Source organism: Corythoichthys intestinalis, chromosome 6, assembly GCF_030265065.1.
Source record: "Corythoichthys intestinalis isolate RoL2023-P3 chromosome 6, ASM3026506v1, whole genome shotgun sequence".
NCBI lineage: Eukaryota > Metazoa > Chordata > Actinopteri > Syngnathiformes > Syngnathidae > Corythoichthys > Corythoichthys intestinalis.
In genome coordinates, this window is record NC_080400.1 from 26131892 (window position 1) to 26150484 (window position 18593).

General features: G+C 40.5%; 1 protein-coding gene across 1 annotated transcript; it reads right to left on the reverse strand.

Moving 5' to 3' along the window:
* Nucleotides 1-390: 390 nt before the first annotated feature.
* Nucleotides 391-17995, reverse strand: otol1b (otolin 1b). The gene is made up of 6 exons (XM_057839310.1): nt 17806-17995; nt 7240-7355; nt 6664-7152; nt 2291-2380; nt 1879-1950; nt 391-1406 (listed from the first exon to the last, which is right to left on the reverse strand). The coding sequence occupies exons 3-6, from the start codon at nt 7037-7039 to the stop codon at nt 520-522; spliced, it is 1425 nt and encodes a 474-aa protein (XP_057695293.1). The 5' UTR covers nt 7040-7152; nt 7240-7355; nt 17806-17995; the 3' UTR covers nt 391-519.
* Nucleotides 17996-18593: the final 598 nt, after the last annotated feature.

The following is an 18593-nucleotide window of genomic DNA, read 5'->3' on the forward strand; positions in this document are numbered from 1 at the left end:
GGAACATGAGAAAGTGGGGAAGTACCAAGGGCTAAAAAAGCAGTTGAACGGATGTTGAAGGTGGTTCCCATGGTAGTGGTAGCACTCGGGGCAGTAACCTCCAAACTGGGAGAACGGCTCCAGCAGATCCCAGGAACAACATCTGAAGCCTCAGTCCAGAAGAGTACAGTCCTAGGAGCAGCTAGAGTGCAGAACCCTCAAACTCCAAGGCCTCTGCTGGAAGACCCGAGCTTGAGTATGACATACTGTAGATACCACCCATAAACACCACCATAAACAAAGTATCCAGTGTATGTATTTGTTGTAATCTTGCAGTTTTATGAATTACCACCATGAATAGTGGAACATTATAAAAAAAAAAAAAAAAGTTTATTGAAATGCATAAGACAAAATAGGGTTTGTACAGTTTATAAAATGTAAAACTACTTGCACCACAAAGTACTGTACAGTTCAAAAGTGTTTATGAGTATAAGGTCCGCTGCCACACCCACTTCATTAAAATGTACAGTATGTTCACCATCAGGGTGAGTAAAGTAGAAACCCAGAGAAGATACTGTCGTCTTCACTGCTGGCGTACACCCCATTCCAGTCTCTGAAGGTCTCAATCCACACCTGATCGCCCGCCCCCAAACGCAGCACCACCAGAGTGGACGCCTGGTCGATGTCTTGGCCGTACAGCGAGTCCCTGGTCCTCACCCGTCGTGAGCCGTTCACCACCAGCGTGGCGCGCAGGGGTTGATTTCGTACGGTGATGTGGTAGGAGAAGACATACACGCCGGCGTGGACGCACACAAAGCTGTTGCTGCTGAAGTTGAAGTGGTTCTCGTCATTGTAGAACACTTTGTCAAAGCGGACGGGGAATCCAGACGGCGGGAAGGACCTTTTTGGGGAGATGCCCACGCTGAATGCTGAGCGTTTGGTGGGGAAGCCTGATCCCTTTGCTCCTTTAAAGCCACGCATTCCCCTTTCACCTCTCATCCCGTGGTAACCTCTATCCCCCTTTGGCCCCTGCACTCCTCGAACACCTTGTGGCCCCTGTGCTCCACTCACACCAGGTTCCCCCTGTGCTCCAGGAGGTCCAGGATCCCCACGAACGCCGACAGGACCCGCAGATCCGTGTTTGCCGTTGATTCCGGGGATTCCCATCGCTCCTGGTATTCCTGGAGCACCGGTGTCCCCGCGATTACCTTTTGGCCCTCTTTCCCCGTATGTCCCACACTCCCCCTTATCACCCTTATCTCCTTTAGGACCAAGATTCACTCCAGGGGGTCCAACTGGCCCCGCTTTTCCCGGTTCTCCTTTCTCACCAGGTGTCCCACTCGGTCCAGATTCACCTCTCTGCCCATCATCGCCTTTAACTCCTTGCATCCCAGCCTCACCTTTCTCACCTTTAGGTCCAAGATCACCTGCAAAGTAAGGGTCATTCCAGAATAGGGGTTCCCAAGTCCGGTCCTCGAGAGCCCCTATCCAGCTTGTTTTCCATGTCTCCCTCCTTGAACACACCTGAATCAAATGATCAGCTCATCAGCAAGCTCTGCAGGAGCCTATTAATGATCCTGATTATTTGAGTCAGGTGTGTTGGAGGAGAGAGAAATGAAAAACAAACTGGATAGGGGCTCTCGAGGACTAGACTTGAGCACCCCTATTCCAGAACATTATGTCAGACCCTTCAAACTTAAATAATCCATGTAACAAACACAAAAACATGCTTTTTCGAAATCAATGTGTTTGTCTTGAGACCAAATCTAAAATAAAAACATTATTTAAATAAGAGAAAAGGATGCTTTTAAATACAGTACAGGCAAAAAGTTTGGAATTCGTGTTCAAACAAATATTCAGGACTTTCACATAATGCTGAATCTTTTCGAAATACTGTACCTTTCTGCCCCGGTTTCCCCATAACCCCAGGATATCCACCTGGACCAGTGTATCCCCTTTCACCCTTTTCCCCTGGTAAACACAAAAATAATAAAGGAACTTTGAAATTAGCCAATATCAATACATACCAGAGGTCGGACGAGATTGTGCATTTGGGCAATCAAACTCATGGTCCTTGCCATTTTCCCTTCTACTTTTGGTAGCCAGTTTCAAATTTACAGAGCAGGGATTCGTTTGCAAAACTGAAAACAATCTTTTAATTGGTCTATCAGGCAGATATGATCGAGCGTTTCTTCCATGCAATAAGTAACCAAGCTCTTCCACGACCAGGAAAAAGAAACTGAACAATTTATGCATGAGCTACTCATGCTAGGTGCAAAGTTTTGGGACGTTGTAATAGACTTTTACATACCTTTGTCCCCTTTGATCCCCCTCGAACCACTTGCACCCTTTGGTCCAGGTGAGCCAGCTGACCCGGTAAAGCCTCTTTCCCCCGTTGGCCCTAGACACATGAACAGGGACACTGAAAGTCACTCAGGAGGGGATGCTGAGGATCTTATTTTGTTTTTCCCATCCAAAAACAGCCTTTTCGGTCCAAATTTTTCACGCTCGCGCTTTTTATCTATGATGGAAAACATCCAGGTGACTTAAAGTTCCGCTCTGAGACCCCCAATTTAGCCAACTTTCAAAATTGTCCGATATGCATGTGTGATACATCATTGGAAAGCTTCAAATCTCGATTTTCTGGGAGAAGAAACAATTTGAACAGGAGGCTTTTTTTTTTTTAATTTTTTAAATGTTTTTTACACAGCAAAACCCAATCTGGAGGTGAGCGCACACAAGAGCAGAATTACAGATGCCATGACTTTAACGAGATATGATCGCATACTTACCTTGTTTCGATCCAAAAACTCCATGTAGCATTTATCACTGAGTGTCACGAGACAGCTGTGAATGGCCACAGCTGGAGTTTTTGGGGATTTCATGGGTGAAACATGGTATTATAACAAGGGTCGCGAGGCAGAAATCGCAGACATCAAGGAATGGTTGATTTTTTTTTTTTAATATATTTACCCTTTGAAACGTTTTTTTTTTTTTTTTTCAATTTTTCTTTGTTTGGATCGATTATTAATCATCTAACAAATCGGATAAAATACGACAGTAACAAAAATAAAATACAATTAAGCAATAGATATGAGGTAGATATCCGTGACGTTTTTAAAGACGCCATTTTGTTATTGTGACATAATTTGTTTAAAAGTTTAAAATATGTGAGTTAATAATTTTTAAAAGTCGTTTTTTTTTTTTTTTTTTACGAAATATGAGACATCAATTAATCATTCTAGGCTAAAAACGACAGACATTTTGAATAATAAATATTATTAATTACTTTCGTTTTATGGCTGGGTTGAAACAAAAGCGGTTGCGCAACATCTGTAAACGGGGGTTTTCAGGGTAAAATGGACAAATTAAAAATAGTTCGGGGCCTTAATGCGCCATGAATCTGCTATGGCAGCATATAGACATATTGTTCTATCAAACACAACAGTTTTTTTGGCTTAAAATACAGCAGTTTCTTTTAAAGAGGAGTGCAAGAGCAGAAACTGCTTTTTCAGTCTTGTCCGTGTTTTCCGCCCTATACAAGGCGTGCACAATAGCAGTACACACGCATGCTGGATAGTTTACATACTACGACTAGGCTACGACAAAGACAGCGTTCTATTTCACCTACACCGTGTGTTGGAGTTTTTGCATTGGAAATAAAAGCGCCCGTGTTTTGTAAAGCAAATCCCCACAGATAGGTAGCGCAATGACACACAAACACATTTGAAAACTAAAACGTCAAATAAACCTCGGTTTTACACCCACATTTCACAACACTCAAATAAATCGAACACGGATATCTAACAGCGCTCTGCACGGCGACAGCCTAACGACAACAACAAACAATAATATGGCTACAATACAAACTATTTGAAGTTCTCCATGGTCTGAATCTGCAGCTAACCTTTCCTCGCTGGGCAATATTATAAACTATCACAATCATCTTCATTTTCGACCACAAATTGAATTTTAGAAATTTTTGCTGTTTTTTTTTTTTTTTTTTAAAGAAAAATCATCTAATTTGTTTTTGAACCATGTTAAAGGCAACCTTGGCTTTAAAGACTTCTAGGCTCCAATAAAGCCACAATTTTTCTCTTTTACTATAATATGCTATTAGAAACACATAAAATATTGCCATTGATTTAAAGATCTATAATATTTAGTACATTTTTTGACCTACGGAGGGCGGCATGTTTTAAGCGCGCAATGGACACTCAGGATGATGACGTAGACTGTCACTGTCACTCAACGCATACTACCAGTGTTCTGTCAAAATGTCCTACATCGGCGAAATGTCTACACGAGGCGAATTTGACACCCAAAGTAAAACCGTGCGCTTTCATCTTGTTTTGTTTTGATATATAAAGGCAGAACGTACTAAAAATGCCTTAAGGAAATACTCTAAATGTAGTTATATAAAATAAAGACGGTTTAAATACGTTACGTGACTGTGTCGCCTCTCGTAGACATCTCGCCGTTGTAGCACATTTTGGCAGAACTGTTTTTTGCTACTCTCGTCCAGTCTTTCCTGTTCATTTTGCTTTTGCTGCCCATTTTCTGAAACATCAATAGCGCTGTCATGCTCATTAATGTTCCTCTCGGGCTGAAATAGAAAGGATTGAACAGATGACATGTTTATGTCGCTAGAGTCAATAACAATAACGACCTTCTAGTTAAAATTTTTTTTAAATGGTATGAAAACGAAAACATCAAGAGGGGTTCCTACATCAAATTATTTTTACTCATAATAACGTTTGTCTTTTAAGAACTACAAGTCTTTCAATCCGTGGATCCCTTTAACACCTTCTCTGTCAACAGTCACAGTGGGGCAAATAAGTATTTAGTCGACCACCAATTGTGCAAGTTCTCCTACTTGAAAAGATTAGAGAGGCCTGTCATTGTCAACATGGGTAAACCTCAACCATGAGAGACAGAATGTGGAAAAAAACAGAAAATAACATTGTTTGATTTTTAAATTTATTTCCAAATGAGAGTGGAAAATAAGTATTTGGTCACCTACAAACAAGCAAGATTTTTAGCAGTCAAAGAGGTCTAACTTCTTCTAACGAGGTCTAATGAGGCTCCACTCGTTACCTGTATTAATGGCACCTGTTTTAACTTATTATCGGTATAAAAGACACCTGTCCACAACCTCAGTCCGTCACACTCCAAACTCCAGTATGGCCAAGACCAAAGAGCTGTCAAAGGACACCACAGACAAATTTGTAGACCTGCACCAGGCTGGGAAGACTGATTCTGTAATAGGTAAAACGCCTGGTGTAAAGAAATCAACTGTGGGAGCAATTATTAGAAAATGAAAGACATACAAGACCACTGATAATCTCGCTCGATCTGGGGCACCGTGCAAGATCTCACCCCATGGTGTGAAAATGATAACAAAAACGGTGAGCAAAAATCCCAGAACCACACGTGGGGACCTAGTGAATGACCTACAGAGAGCTGGGACCACAGTAATAAAGGATACTGTCAGTAACACAATGCACCGCCAGGGACTCAAATCCTGCACTGCCAGATGTTTTCCCCTGCTGAAGAAAGTACACGTCCAGGCCTGTCTGCGGTTCGCTAGAGAGCATTTGGATGATCCAGAAGAGGACTTTGAGAATGTGGTATGGTCAGATGAAACCAAAATAGAACTTTTTGGTAGAAATACAGGTTCTCGTGTTTGGAGGAGAATGAATGCTGAATTGCATCCGAAGAACACCATACCCACTGTGAAGCATGTGGGTGGAAACATCTTGCTTTGGGGCTGTTTTTCTGCCAGGGACCAGGATGACTGATCTGTGTAAAGGAAAGAATGAATGGGGCCATGTATCGAGAGATATTGAGTGAAAATCTCCTTCCATCAGCAGGGGCATTGAAGATGAGACGTGGCTGGGTCTTTCAGCATGACAATGATCCAAAACACACAGCCAGGGCAACAAAGGAGTGACTTCGTAAGAAGCATTTCAAGGTCCTGGAGTGGCTTAGCCAGTCTCCAGATCTCAACCCCATAGAAAATCTGTGGAGGGAGTTGAAAGTCCGTGTTGCCCAACGACAGCCCCAAAACATCACTGCTCTAGAGGAGATCTGCATGGAGGAATGGGCCAAAATAACAGCAAAAGTGTGTGAAAAGCTTATGAAGAGTTACAGAAAACGTTTGGCCTCCGTTATTGCCAACAAAGGGTACATAACAAAGTATTGAGATGAACTTTTGGTATCGACCAAATACTTATTTTCCACCATGATTTGCAAATAAATTCTTTAAAAATCAAACAATGTGGTTTTCTGTCTCTCATGGTTGATTACAGGCCTCTCTAATATTTTCAAGTGGGAGAACTTGCACAATTAGTGGTTGACTAAATACTTATTTGTTCCACTGTTACTGTTCTGTTCCAATAGCGCCTTATCCAACGTGACCTGGTAGCAAGCAAGGTGTCAAACAACAATAAAACTTTTTCAAGATATATATTTAATCCCCAAAGTTAAATATACAATTGTTTCAATATGTTTTATTTATTGATTTATTTTTAACAAACAAACAAAAAATTTCCCTAGCACTAGGGGGTGCTGCAGCACCCTCAGCACCCCAATTCCCAGGCGACTGTACATGAAGTTTAAAACTCATACGAAATGCAATTAATACCCAAAAATTTCTGAAGAAGAGAATTTGTGTTTTACTACCTGCTGGGCCATCGTCTCCCTTTGGACCTTGGGGGCCTCGCTCAGGTGGACAGCACTCGCAAAAGTTAAAGTAACACTCGTTGTAATCCAGGGTGTAGTTGTCAGGGCCTACACTGGGAGGATCTGTGCTTACTGTGTGGTCCTGAGGAAAAGCATTAATGGGGTAGGTAGACAGCGGGCGAAGCTCAGGTGGATTATAGCCCATCTTGGGCTTCGGTGTGCCGGGGATCCTGAGGTTGTGCGCCGTGACCGGAGGCAGAGGCTTCTTGGTGTAGTAATACTTGGGCTTGGGTGTGGTCTTGGCCTCAACACAGCACATCATGGTCACTGCTATCATGACAATGGACAGAAGAATCCACTGACAGATGAACTTCATGTTTGCATGGGATCTGAGAATGGAGGACCATCTGGGTCACTGAAGAGTCAATGGCAATCAACCTGTCTCTGAATCTTGTCACTGTATGGCACCAAGTGAACCAGAATTGCTTTCTTGACAGCATTCAAAATGATAAGCAAGAGAATAAAAAAATCACCTTACATAGTTTAAGTTAGTTAATAAATAAGACAAAAACTCACGCAGTTATCTGTTTTGTTCATTTATCCACTGGAACAGTTGCTTGGAGGCATCCCCAGTGCTCCGGGTCCATCTGATCTCAGCAAGAAGAGAATAAGCCCACCAATGAGGGGGTTTGCTGGGAAAAACAAGGGGGAGGTCCTGAAATCCAACAACTGTAGCGTCTGGATCGGAACCAAACAGAACCACTATGCTGTGGTCTCCTTTTCTGAGCAGAAAGGTGCTTTTGTGACACCAGATACGAGTGGCCACCAGGAGCACTCCCTTCACCGTAAGCTCGACGAGGAGCATAGACCCTTGGTTGATGGGTCACCTGATACGGAGGGGCATTCTTCCAATGTAGTAGTAGTAGTTTGCATGCTCTCAAGGTGGGACAAAGCGAAGTAAAGACGTTTCTGGGACACAAGCCGTTAAAGCCCACAAATTTTATGCGGCTGTCAAGAGCAGGCCATCCATCTATTTTCTTATTCTTTGTCCTCATAGAAGTTTTTTGGGGAAAAATATTGATGAAAACGAATAAATATGTTACATTTAAAGCAGCACTCAGTAACTTTTCAGTTTTGGGGGATTTTCGCGACGCCGGTGGACAAAAGCGGTAGTGTTTTGCCTTAAGGAAGACTGTGTTTCCCATAAGGACCAGCGCACACCCACACAGTGTCGTAAAATCATGATCTCCATGTCGCCTGCAGATGGATAAAATGACAGTTCTGTTTCTAGCGGCTGTGTGAAGGATGAATAGTAATAAGGAAATTACTCCAGTTGTGCCTAAACAATATGACGGTTAGCAACCGTGTGGCATAGTGTGGCTAACCCTCCACCCCACTCGAACTCGTCAGCGTTGATGAGTTCGTTTGGGGGGGGCGTCACGCCAACAAATGAAAGCTGGGCCAATTTTTTTTCTCGAGTATCCTGGTAGCCTCCCTTTTTTCCCCTCCTCGGACAAAACGTTTTGTCTCTTTTGTTGCTCTGCCATCTTTGCAGAATTCACGTGAAAGTTTTCGCATCGACTTCCGTCTTTATAATGACTTGGGTAAGGAGGAAGTGACGTATGCCATGAAGCAGTCAGCGCATTTGTAGTTTTTTATGTGGCAGGGTTCCTGCCACCCTCCTCAAAGTTAAATAGTGCTGGTGAAAGCGATAAAGAACCCCTCAAGATACAAAAAATGTGTCATTAAACTACTTGCCAGTTGACATATCATCAGTGTTATGAAAATACCTTATAAAGGTTGAAAAGTTACCTAGTGTTGCTTTAAATCTGCAGTGATTTATCTGAATAACATACTTGAACATAATGAAATCCGCTGAACGACAAATGATTGGCGGAATCCGAGGCATTGTATTGAAGTACCTTATTGCAACTTTTCAAGTTCAAACACCGTTTAAGTTTCAAATTTTACTGTTATTACAGTAGTTTAGGTTGCCCACGTGAGGCATTACAGCTATAAAAAGCACATCTGACTGTCAGTGTTTTCTGTAGGTCCTGATTTGTAGCCTTTTTAGACAGACTAAAATTGCTACTGCTCCGCAGTGGCATTGCTAGGCTCTTTATTTTTTATTAATTTTTTTTATTTTTGTTTATTTTCCCTTCAGGCATGACAAATCCAACAAGCATACAGCATTTATACGTGTTTACAATTAATTCAACCCGAAGAGAAAAGGGCAGACGGGAGAAGTCGAAGCTTATTTAAACCCGCCCCCAGTATAGACCCCACTCACATGACGTCACAACCACGCCTCCGCGCCATATTGTCCATTAGCTCGTCGTGATTACGAATTACCGCTACGTAAATTCCTCCTATTATGGCGTGTTTTTCTGCTCGTTAACATTAATAATCAAAATGGTGAAGGCGTGTGTGGCGGTTGGTTGCAGTAACAGAGAAGATAGACGGAGAGACTTGAAGTTCTACCGTATTCCGAGAGACCCGGAGAGGAGAGCGAGATGGACCGCTGCAATTAGACGAGAAAACTGGGCACCAAACGATCACCACAGATTATGTAGTAGTCATTTTATGATTTTATATCTGGTAAGATGCATTTAATATATATTTAGAGGGTTTTGGGCTGACAACCACAATTAAGATCATTGCAAGGCTAATCGCCGACAACATACAGTTTTAAATTCAAGATGCTTATTTCTTCCACCATCATTACATTTTGAATAATATTTAGCTGGTAACAAGTGAAAGAAGCTGGCCTCGTCTACGGATCATCAGTTAAACAGGGGTGTCCATACTTTTTGCAAAGGGGGCCAGATTTGGTGTGGTAAAAATGTGGGGGGCTACCTTGACTGATTTACGTAGAACAATATATTTAAACAAATTTTAGCAAGCCCTTCTGTGTGTCACATTTGCTTTATTATTATTTTTTTTAATTCATAATTTCAACAATCTCACCTTTGTGGCGTTCTCTTTCGACACTCGGGCTCTTGCGAAATACTGCTGCTGTGAAATTAAACTAGCTTCAAGTTGCTTTCAGTTCTCGCTGCGTATCTTCTCTGTAATGTTGTCGTACATGTCACCCTTTCTTGTTTGGTAATATCGAGTTACATCGAACTCTTTGAAAACAGCGACTGTCTCTTTGCAAATGAGGCAGACACAGTTGTTGCGTATTTTATTGAAGAAACAGTCCAATATCCACCTATCCTTGAAGCGTCGGCGATCGCATTCAACTTTTTTTTTTATTGATTGTCGCCATTTTAGAAAATTGGAAGTAAAGGTTCACACGGGGTAATGTTGCTTAGAGTGCTGCTCTTAAAGTTTTTCAAAGTTTCGTGAGAATAGGCTGAGTTTCTGTGGACAAGATAGTTGTAGATATCAGGGTGGCAGATGTCAGGCAGATACGGCGAAGACAGCGGGTCGAAAAATATCGATTTAGGCATCAAATATGGATCTGGCGAATGGATCGACCGAAGCTTTTCCACATAACACCTTTTATGCAACATATCCAATGAGTTTACAGAATCTGAAAGCACCGGGGCTTCCGTGAATTGCACTATAAATTGCACGATAAATTGAGGCCATTGAGAATACGGACACACAATGACGGACAATATGGCGGCACAATACAGCGACACGTCATTGTGTGACGTTGGTGAGTGGGGTCTATACCTTAGGACGCAGAAAATATCGAACAACAATTTTTGACATTCAGATTGCGTAGTGATTACAAGGTTCTTTTTTATTTTTATTTAACCATCCCCTTTGATTGTTCATTTTCCCAATAGTCCATGTCGATCGTGTCCATGTGCTTGTTATGTTGATTGGATCCAGTAGATTAGTTCATAATTCAGTGGTTGGTTTATTCAGTTGATTCGATCCAGGCAGGCGCGTTGTCCAGGGTTTGTTCATTTTCCCAATAGTCCATGTCGATCGTGTCCATGTGCTTGTTATGTTGATTGGATCCAGTAGATTAGTTCATAATTCAGTAGTTGGTTTATTCAGTTGATTCGATCCAGGCAGGCGCGTTGTCCAGGTTTTGGCCGCATTGTAAGATCTTGGCCAGGGCACTCAGTGGCCAATTTACCAGTTCCATGTCGTTAAGATTATCTGTCCTTGTGATGTCTGTTTCAGTTCTGTTTGCATTGGAGACCCTCCTTTGTTTTGAGTACACTTGGTTTTGTTTACAAGTTTGAATTGCCACCCAGACATTATTTACCTTTTGTACAATTCGTATTATGACCTAGAAAGATGAAAAATATATGTTAGAGGCTGAAGAATGTCTTCTATTATAAGTTTTATAAGCCTCATGTCCATGCCTTGCACGTCTGCCGAAGCTGTGTTTCCCAGTTTCCCGACCAGATGCCTTATCTCAGTGGATGCAGCCTTAATGTATACATAGTACTAGTAAAATCCTCAATATGTACTGTAAATTCTTGTTAGGATTTAACAGATCAATGTTCAAGTCTCCACAAACAAAGACATGCTTGTTATTCATTTTCGACAGAAGTTTTCCTGCACATTCAGTGAAAAGTTCAACATTGAAGGTTAAAGTCAGAGCTTTTACTTGTGTAAAATAATCCTTGATGTGTTCAAAGTTCTTGTAGAGACTTCTGCTATTGAAATGAATTAATGAAAGCTTACCGTCCAATTTAAAAGAGCTGTTAAATTGATCATCAATGTAGTATTTGCACTCCTCCGGTCTGTTGACGTAAAAGTTTTTATCAGGCTTCAAATTGGTCTTCCAACTGTAATTGTAATGAGAGCATAGAGTCCGCTACTTGAGGCATGATTAGTTTTTTCATAAGCTGCCAGATCTTCGACTTGCTTGATAACTTTGCTTTTCTGGACTTTTGTTTTGATGTGAATTCTGCAATCTGCGGTCCATGTACTCTCAATTTTTCCAGCTTTCGTCAGATGACGCGCCTTTCTTGCTATTTCATCGTTGCGGCGGGTTAGATTCTCGTTGAAGAAGATGTTAGAGCCTTTCAGGAGACGACCTTGCTTGAGGAGAGCAATCTTGTTCTTTCTATCAGTAAGCTTCATAAGTATCATTGGTGGTTTATTCCCTCGTGAAGCTAGCGGAAAGCATTGTTGAATGAATTGATGTTCCACTCTTATTCCCAATTCTTGCAACTTGTCAGTCACCTGTTTTTCCACCGTTTCGTACTTTGGTTCATGGTCACCCTGAGCAACTTGCGAATATTTGCGTGTTCTCACTTTGATACCGGTGATGAGGAGATCGTTTGCACGACCACTTTGATCCAGATCCTCTGCCAAATCGTCTAGTTTTTTGATACGATCATCTCTCTCTTTCATCATCTTCTTCAGTTGCTCATTTTCAGTTGGATTTCCTTCAAGATGTCTTGATTCTGCTTCTTGAGGTCCTTCATGAGGTCCTGATTTTGGACCAAGAATTCAGCCATAATTTGCTCTAATTTTTGCTCTAATTTTTGCATAGAAGATTTTAAATCTTCCTTGTCTTCAGACTTGTCACCTTTTCTCGTTGTATTAAGCATATTTCGAAAGTTTCCTTCCAGCTGGCGGCTGAGTCATCACAGACAGATAACGTAGCTCAGGAAAATGCGTCCTTCGTCCTCGAGTGTCAGTGTGTTGTTCGAGCCTCTGTTGAGGCTCCAAGCAAGAAATCCCTGGGGCCCCCACCGCACTTGAGTACATCACAAAAATTTGTTTTTTTGCACACATGAATGTACAATAAATAAGTAAACAATGTATGAAGCCACATCAAAAGAAAAATGAAGTTGGTAGACAATAATTACAAAATATTTTAATCAAAATCATTTAATATTGTAAATAAATCACATCCAATAAAATAAACGTGCCCACTTACAAATACACTTAAATTTCACTTTCACAAAATACGCGGGTTCCAGTGTCAAGTGATTCAGATTCAGAATATTTATTGTCATTGTTACAAAAAAGCACAACGAAACTTTGTTTGGAGCCTCCATACAGCTAAGTTGGTAAAGTGCAAGTGGCCGATTTTTATCATTTCTGTGGAGTACATTTTGAAAGCCCTTGGGGCCCCCTTATTGGCCGGGTCCCCAAGCGACTGCCTGGCTTGCCTGTCCGCTAGCTCCGTCTCTGCTCCTCTGTTATTCGGATTGGAAAGAAATATGGTAGTTATAGCCTAGGGAAGTATACGCTGCAAGATTGAATTGCGGTGATGTAAAAAGCGTTAGCTTTTGCTCAAATGCATTTCGTCAGATGGTCTCATTTTTATTTTATTTATTTTTTTTTTTTTTACTTGTTTAGTAAAATTGTTTAAACAGTAGGTTGGTAACCAAACGCTTGTATTATCTTGACGTTATTAAAAGTTACGACAGACGTCAGTTTTGGTATTCTATCAAGAAGCATGAAGTTGATGCATATGATTTGTAGCAGGCCGGATCTTGCTTTCAGTTTGTGCTTTTGATCTTGCCGAAAGAGCGATGCTAATCTTCTTAATCACCCATTCCTTAACTTGAGCTCTTGGTCAAAAGCACCATCTAATCTATTTTACATCTGAGCGCTTCTAAGCATCTTGCAATGGTTGGAATTGATGTTTTGCATCGAGTCCAGTTGGTTTGCTCGTTATAATTCTAAGAAAGGAATGATTCTGGTAGTGCCACAGTCCAAATTGTCCTCTCTTTGCCAGCAAATATTTGTCTGTGGGCACGCTCGGCTTGGCGGAGACCCCACACCCTGAGACGGATCCATGACAGAAGGGAAGGAAGTAAATGGAGCTGGAGGAAACAGAGAGGACTAATGGCAACAGAGCTTGCAAAAAGGCTACGATTGTGTTTTTTTTTTCCAGAAACACCCCTGTCATTTCCAGGCTGAACTCCGTCACTGAATGAATGACAAATATACTAGTCCTTCTCAAAAAATTAGCATATTGTGCTAAAGTTCATTATTTTCTGTAATGTACTGATAAACATTAGACTTTCATATATTTTAGCTTCATTATACACAACTGAAGTATTTCAAGCCTTTTATTGTTTTAATATTGATGACTTTGGCAAAAAAGTGAAGAAAACCCAAAAATCACTATCTCATAAAATTTGCATATTTCCTCCGACCAATATAAAAAAGTGTTTTTTTATACAAAAAAGTCAACCTTCTATTAATTATATCAGCTATGCACTCAATACTGTAGCTCTGGGTGTTTCTACTCCAGACTCAGTCCACTGTTTCTGCAGGTCCCCCAAGGTCTGGAATTGGCCCTTCTCCACAGTCTTTCTCAGGGTGCGGTCACCTCTTCTGGTTGTGCAGCGTTTCCTGCCACAGTTTTTCCTTCCCACAGACTTCTCACTGAGGTGCCTTGATACAGCACTCTGGGAACAGCCTCTTCGCTCAGAAATTTCTTTCTGTGTCTTAGCCTCTTGCTTGAGGGTGTCAATGATGGCCTTCTGGACAACAGTCAGGTCAGCAGTCTTGCCCATGATTGCGGCTTTGAGTGATGAACCAGACTGGGAGTTTTTAAAAGCCTCAGGAATCTTTCGCAGGGGTTTTGAGTTAATTCGTTGCTTCAGATGATTAGGTAGCTTCTTTAGAATACCTTTTCATGATATGCTAATTTTTTGAGATAGGGATTTTTTGCTTTTCTTGACTTTTTTGCCAAAATCATCAATATTAAAACAACAAAAGGCTAGAATTACTTGAGTTGTGTGTAATGAATCTAAATATATGAAAGTCTAATGTTTATTAGAACATTACAGAAAATAATGAACTTTATCACAATATGCTATTTTTTTTTTTTTTTTTTGAGAAGGACCAGTATTTCCTTGTTTGCTGTAACCATTTTCTAATACTGAATACTTATAGCCATGACACCTGATATTCAAACCCAGTGTCTCAGAATTGTGAGGCACATATGCTAACCGCAGGCCATACATTTGAGGACTAAATGTGCAGCATGAACTGTCATTACAAATGCCTGTTTACATTGTGGGAGGGAACTCTTAATCTAACGAAAGCTTTTTGGCCCTTGACAAAACTATAGGTGTTCAAAGGCTTTGTGGTGAAACCCTATGTTGCTTAACAACAAAAAACACACACCTGTTTGTATTAACAACCTGCCTTTTCAAATGGTTGGCTTGTGGCTTATTTGTTTGCTGTATGTGTGTGTGTGTGTGTCAACATATTCATAATTAAAGCCTTTCCTAGTAAGGTGAAACCCGTACTTGTACAAGTGTCACGTATCCACAGTGTATGTGTACTTTGGAAGTTGCCAAGAAATCCACTGAATTCTGCACACCTCAAAGTTGTTGTTGTTGTTACCAACCGTCGCCTCGCGGGCAACAAGCCAACGCAAAGCACAACACTTGAATCTACCTCTTCATCATGGAGATGACCTAATGTGTAACCCCTGACATAATGTGTAAATCTAACACATGAGACCCCTTTGAAATGTAGTGTAGTTTTTGGACTAAAGCAGCACCCACCAAATTAAATCAGAAAACAGAACTGTATTTATTAAAGACACACAATAATATTGGTTACCGATAATTATCGGCCGATAATAGCCATAATGACGTCACACAGATAATCCAGATTTTAAAAAATTCAACCGATAATGCAATCCGATAATTTTATATTTGATTTAGCCTCCAAATGTGCGCAACCGAAGAATTCAGCACCGCTGGCTACTAAATCCCTCCCCACTCTGAAGCCCCTGAGGGAGGAGGGGTTGAGGAGGCGGAGTTACACAACAGAAGCAGTTTGAGATAATGGCAGCTGTCACTGGCGTGGCTGGATTTGTGTAAAAAAAAACGACGCTCTCGCCATCTGCAAAACATGCACTGCAGAGGTTTCACGAGGCGGAAAAAAAGCGTCCTCATTCAGCCCAAAGCGGGTAGTAAACTCCATCTATACTAAACACCGGCACGAAACTGATAGTCGACAAGTAACTGTCTTCCGACGGAGCCCGCCGATCTGGCCAGTCCTTGCAGGCCGCCACCGCCTTGCCCTAGAGTTTCTCAAGCGTTCCCCCACGCCGTGCGCCTCCGTCCAGAGCAGGCCCAGCCCCCAAATATGCCGCAGCGAGCCGGCCGGGGCGAGCGGATATCTGTTACAAAAGGTAGCTGCCGCCGCCAGTCTGGTTCCACTCATCGAGCCAGACAGAGGCCTGGCGCAGGTGCCAATTTGACGGACGGACGGACTGAAGGGCATAGGCGGGAGATTTTTTTTTTTTTTTACACAAGGATAAATTCATCCACGCTGCCGTTATTTTCAGCTTAACAAAACTCAGGCACACGCACGGGGATGCGAGCTACAACTCCGGCCTAATAATACTGCCATGTATCAGCTGAGCTGCCGTAAAGCAAGTGTCGTGAGTGCCGCAAATGTAAACAAAGCGCTGTACAATGGATACATGACATCTCCCGCTTTTGAGTTAATCATTTTCACAATGTGCAACAAAGCATATAACATTAGCAATCACTTTGCAAATTATTTAACTTATTTGTCTGCTCAGTTACAGTCACAGTAGATAATCAAAACATATTGGCACACATTAACACTTCTCAATTTAAAAATTGCTTTCAAATAAGGTTTTAAACCATACCTATTCTTGAATAAAGAACATTTCTGACAAACACGTTTTTTTAGGATTAAGTATAATAATTTATTGCTTAAAATAAGGCTGTTAAGCTTATTTTCAGCTAATTATTTTTCTTCCAAGAAAAAAACACTTGAAGCGCTGGCAGATAATTTCACTTATTTCCAAGAGATTCACACTTGAAATTGACTAGTTTTAAGGAGGTGTTTTTTTGCAGTGTAGTAATGTTATATATGTTAGGAATGGCTTACTTTCAAAGGCATTTTTGTGCAACTTAGGTATTTACTCTGTAAGTAATTGTTGCCAAAGTTTACCATTACACAATGTTATACAATCTGTCATTATTTAGATGTTGAATTTATTACTTGTTCACATTTGATTATGAAAAAAGAGCAATAAATTATATTTTTGCACACTAATATTTTCTCTTGTGTATACTTTAAAATGTTACATAAATCTTTTCATAGAATTATCGGCTTGACATTATGGGTTATCGGTTGGAATGAGAAGGAAATTATCGGTTATCGGTATCGGTTGAAAAATGCATTATCGTGCATCACTAGTATTTATTCACATATAAGTAGGAGTGGGAACCTCAGGGCACCTCACGATACGATACGATTCACGATACAAGGCTCACGATAACGATTATCTCACGATATCACGATGCAGTGATTTTCGATATATTGGTCAGAAATTGGATACATGACATTCTACGATACAACTGTTGAAACGGGGAAAAAAAAAGATATTTAAAAATAGAAAAAAATACTGTTTAAGTCATTTATTAAACAGTGACACCTTTTCTGTGCAACATTGCTATAAAATATAAATCTACTGCAAATTGTGCCCCTGCACATATATAGGAAACAAACCACGACCACTGATATCACTTTGAGAGATCATGATGAATGGCACCCTTAATTTCTTTAAAGTTTTAAATCTTTTTAAAAAAATAAATAAATAAAAAGTGCCATAGGTGTCAGCAGTTGAGCTTGGAGTGGGGCAATGATAAAATTGGTGGGTCTTTTCTTCGTATATGACCTGATTTGCTTGGTTTGAGCACTTCCACTATCTGCTTCAGCATTTAAGATGCCAGACTTGCTCAGTCACAGTCTTCCTCACCTTAAAAACAACAAAATAAAACTAAAAATATTAGCTACTTCATAGCTTTTTAGTTGAAATCCTGATTTTCTTTTTTTGTGTTGGAAGTATTGAATTAAAAAAAATATGAATTGAATGTATAGAAATTAAAAATGCAATAATTACCTATTTTTAATATGTAAGCAACATTAATTATCATGCACATCACTTTATATATCTTGGAACCTATTCAAACCATTTTTATAGCTTATTGTATCAAAATGACAGTAATAACAGTTTGTGTAGTAAACTAGATGGAAAGTGGTTCTCAAATAATAACAAATAAATCGGTAAATTAATGTGGGCTTGTTCGATATTCATTTTCATCCAGTTTAGGGTCCTGGTTTATTTTATATCTTTCAACACCAAATGTCATCAAAATAATACATGTAAATTAAAAAGTCAATTACATTGCAAAACTTTCTTACCTCAAGTGATGAAAGCTAAGCTCACAAACTCCTGTGTCCACTACTTCACCAGCTGCAAGTGAAACTTATTTTTCTAAGACTTGTTCACCTTACTTCCTTTCTTGTTGGTGTAAAATCTAAAGTGTGTCCCCATGTGTGATTTGTAGCAATATTTTGCTCATTTTTTCCTCCACCGTTCTCACAGAGCTTTTTTATTTTTTCAACCCACTTGGAGCTACATTTCTTGTTCTCTAGACGACTTGTGCGCACTTTACCCTCACCGCCACTCCCGAGCGCCCCTAGTGGACCGCCAAGGAATTGCTCAACAAACGTTGAGCAGTTGACAGCATCCATACTCCATTGTATGGCCAATATATTAAATAAAAGTATCGATACTTGGCGGGAACATATCGATAATCGATCGGGTTGCAAAATATCGCGATATATTGCTGTATCGAGATATTGTCACACTCTTACATATAAGCCGCACTGGCCTATAAGCCGCAGGGATACTCACACCAAAAGACTACTGTTGTCACTATACTAAAATTTTCAACTCAATATTAATACTCAAAAAAATACTCATTACAGTTTTTGTTCCTACATACAGTAAATACAAAACAAAACAAAATGAAACTGTTTTTAAATGAAATCTTTCAGTGCAATTGACGATGATAGACGTCCAATCTTTCAGTGCAATTAACGATGATAGACGTCCAATCATTTGGCTCTAAAAAACAAAAGTAAAATTATTTAAAGGAATACGTGGTAACTTTTCCGTCTTGGCCGATTTTAGCGACGCCGGTGGA